A 3,980-nucleotide genomic window follows, 5' to 3' on the forward strand; every position below is an offset into this window, starting at 1 on the left:
CTTAGACCAGTTATAGAATAGACACGCCCCATTGTATATTCATAATGAAAGTCGATGAAGCCAACATCTACTGCCATAGGGATAGTTCCTTATATAGTGAGGTCCACGTTATAATGACAGTATTTGATCAACTTTGGTTTTGCTATTCTTGTCTATCATTCAACAAAGCAGCCGGTGGTACTACCCTTTTCTATAGTGAGGTCCACGTTATAATGACAGTATTTAATCAACTTTGGTTTTGCTATCCTCGTCTATCATTTGCCAAAGTCGGTGGTACTATCCTTTTCTAGGTCCACAACGATGCCAATTATGGTTTTGACGGAGTAGAAATATAATTAATTTATGCAGAGAATCGGCATCACTATTCTTCTATCTTCATCCACTGCCATTATAACGTGGACCTCACTATAGGTCCACAACGGTGCCAATTATGTTTTTGACAGTGTAGAAATATGATTAATCAATGCAGAGAATCGGCATCGCTATTCTTCTATCTTGATCCACTGTCATTATAATGTGGACCTCACTGTAGTTCCTTATACTGCCATATCACCAAATCATCATGTCATCATCATATAGAAAACTTTTCTGTATGGTTTGTGTACATTGTTTTCCATGGCAGATTGTGTCTATTTCAGCGGGAGTTTAACATTTTCATAAATAATAATTTACTTTCGTCTGAAATAGAAACAATCTGAAAGTTTTCTATCCAATGCTGACGTCACGATAGGGTGATATGGCAGTAGATGTTGGCTTCAGAGGCTAGACTTCCCAGCGTGTCTATTCTATAACTGGTCTAAAGCCTCGTTCTCACGACGCGTGACTTGCCAAGTCACAGACGTCCTTGGATCTGCCACAGATCGACGAGAAGTCTCTGGAATTGCGAGCCAACAGTCCTCACGGCGCGGGGTGGCTCGGTGGGACTCGGGGCGGCACGTCGTACCTCAAGCCCGTTCGGACGTACGCGAGCACCGTGGTCTCTGGGTCGGTGTCTAGTTGTTGTTTAGAACTGTTGTGCAAAGAACTGTTGAAGAAAAGAATTATTGAAGCAAAGAACTGTTGTGACTTCTCGAGTTTGATGTAAACCAGTTGATGTAGGTTTTGTGAAGTGTAGAAATATGTGGAATGATGATAAACTTGAAATGTTACACTTCCAGTCTTGCTAGTCTTTTTCACCTTTGCAGAGAGTTTCCTATAGGTCGCCATTAGGTTTTCTTTTTTCTTTTTCAGTTCCTTTAATGAACATTCTATCGAGAAATTTGATTGAATCCGTTTCCAAGCATCATACACTTTGTTCCTATCTTTATGTTCTTCATTGACGGGATTCCATATGATCGGTTCCTGCTCGTATAAATCCAAAAACTCTATCACTATTTCATTAGTCCACTCCATTTTTAACTAGTTAAAAACCACCAACCGAACTCAACAACAACACAGTACAAAAGGACATGCGTTCAACATGCGCTCGGCTCGGCGAATGGCAGGCCGTGAGAACGGGTACACAAGCCGATGTGAGGCTCGCGTCTGCTCGAGCTCGCGCCTTTGATGTTTCATGAGTTTACCGACAAAAGTCGGGAACGGCTCGTGGCGGCGCGTGGCTCGGTCGAGCCACCTCGAGCTAGGTCGAAAAGCAACTGATGCAGTGTTCTCACGACGCATTACTCGACGAGCGGCAGATCAAGGCCGTCTGTGACTTGGCAAGTCACGGGTCGTGAGAACGGGGCTTTAGGTCTACCCAAAGCTTGATTGTACAGTCACAGAATAGGTACAGAATGGAAACTTGTAATCAAACGCCTATCCAACCAATGCTTTTTACATGATGCAAATACTAGACACGTCACGTGACCTTGGGAAGTTCCAATCCTGGTCTTCTGATTGGCTCGTGGCAGTGGATCCGGATCAATTGATCCGGAACATCAAAGTGATCCGAACCTACCATCAATACTATTATCATGCGGCGCTTTCTAACAAAATGGCGGATTTTGGCGTCAGCGTACTAGCCAAGTTTCCATACTGTATGTATTGTATACTGTGGTACAGTGGAGTTTGTAGAGAAACCAACGAGCTATTATAGGCTTAAACTATAATATAAACTATAAACTTTTCCTACAGTTACGTTGAAAAGTGGCCATTGCTGCACTGATTACAGAACGCAAAGAATCACTTTTCCGCTCTAGTGAGGGAAAAATTTTTCTGCACTCCAGATTTGCAACATGGCAACGCAAAATACTTAGTAGGTTATATGGATCAACAGTGCAGCAAAATCAAAATGAAGTTGGTAACAGCATTGACTATAGAAAGAATAGACATATTATCCAATGCATTAGTTTGATGACGGCAGTTCGCGTAACTCAAGACGGAGTTCTGGTACGTGCCGCTAGAGCTGCGCTACTTGTCTTTCTCGCGCTCTCTCGCACATATCTCTTTCTCTCTTCCACCCCCTCCGTTTTCGAATCATGTTATTGATTTATAGGAGATTATAAAATAATTTACATATGCGTTATTGCACTCTAATACCTTTGAAAGAGCAATTTATTCTATAAGCACTATGTTGAAGCTATGTTCATTTATTCTCTCTGTGATAAATGAGAGATAATAATAAGCTATGAATGTTATGACAACCTTTGTTTTGGAAAGCTGAAGCTTGACTACTGTCAGTTCTAACACTTGAATAAACATATTCCGGCTTACCCACGAATCTACATATATATATATATATATAATATATATATATATATATATATTATATATATATATATATATATATATATAGATTATATGTAGATATGGAGTGACAAAGTAGTTATATTAGCCACTTCTCTTTTGATTCGATTCCACTATTTCTAGAAGATGATTTTCATTCTGCACATGTACCTTTCTGTCTCCCTCCTTCACTTTTATTTGTATGCTGGCTCCTGAGAGCCAGGCTGCTGCAATCTCGCCTTTTTTCACAGCCACCTTAGCATGGTAGAGCGTGGATTTATTTTCTGGTGTTAAATGAGAGTTTATAAATACCTGGAGGTCCCTAGGAAATGTCTGATGGATATCCGATGCGTTCAACTTGGCTGCCTTACCTGCATTCCACTTTTAGTTCGTCATAGCCCCGCGACGCCTCCTCAAACGACTTTGAAAGAGTATCGAATTTTAGACCCAGATCTGAAGCAACTGTAGCTATGTCCTTTTTCAATTCCAATCTTAGTTCACGAATTGCTATCAGTATCGTGGAGTCGCTATTTAGGGTTACATTATCGGGATCTGCTGGCGAACCGACAATTTTGTTTTTATTTTGAACACAGGCATCGCATTCCCAGGAGTTTTTGTTAGCAGCACTCATCTTCTTAAACTTATCCGGATCACCTATTCGCGTACAGATTGCATGAAAATTATTCGCGCAAACAGAACATTGTATCATGTCTTTTACATCTGGGTTAGAACACGCTTTACACTTTGGCATAGTGGAATAGAATAAATTAAAGTCACCACAGAAAACAGCCTATTGAAAATTAATATAAATCACTTTACGATTGCACGTATACTATTAACTAATAACTCGTTGCAGTTTCGGAACTGTACTGAACAAGCATGAGCCGGCCGGCTGGGACGAGCGAACTGATATCTATTAGATAACCGCTAACTCGGTTTTCATCCTACCTCGACCATGGCTGGTCGTAGACTGAATTTAAAACTTAAAAAATTATGAATTATGTTTGAACTACTGAGTCATTGTTTTAAATTTTTCATAACCACAACAAATGAATCTTCACTAGCAGCAAAGCGAGTAGCCCTTGAAAATATTCATCTGATTATTATTATTTCTAATTATAATTCTAATTTTGTACAAATAATTTATTGTTTTGTTTTAAATATCAAAAACCTGTACGATTTTTCTTGTTTTTCATTTTCCCACCCTTACATATTCAGTGATGGCACATTTTTGCTTACATATTTGGTGGAGGCTTCTCCCGCCGTCCATATCGTGC

At 39.9% G+C, this 3,980-nt stretch overlaps 1 protein-coding gene across 1 annotated transcript; it reads right to left on the reverse strand.

Moving 5' to 3' along the window:
* Nucleotides 1-797: 797 nt before the first annotated feature.
* LOC120354333 lies at nucleotides 798-1,447 on the reverse strand. The gene has a single exon (XM_039441315.1). It carries the CDS (start codon nucleotides 1,390-1,392, stop codon nucleotides 898-900), a length of 495 nt encoding a protein of 164 aa, XP_039297249.1. The 5' UTR covers nucleotides 1,393-1,447; the 3' UTR covers nucleotides 798-897.
* Nucleotides 1,448-3,980: the final 2,533 nt, after the last annotated feature.

This window comes from Nilaparvata lugens, chromosome X, assembly GCF_014356525.2.
Source record: "Nilaparvata lugens isolate BPH chromosome X, ASM1435652v1, whole genome shotgun sequence".
Taxonomy (NCBI): Eukaryota; Metazoa; Arthropoda; class Insecta; order Hemiptera; family Delphacidae; genus Nilaparvata; species Nilaparvata lugens.

Excerpts from the sequence above, each read along its gene's own strand:
- LOC120354333 (XM_039441315.1), bottom strand. The coding sequence starts at position 1,392 with ATGGAGTGGACTAATGAAATAGTGATAGAGTTTTTGGATTTATACGAG.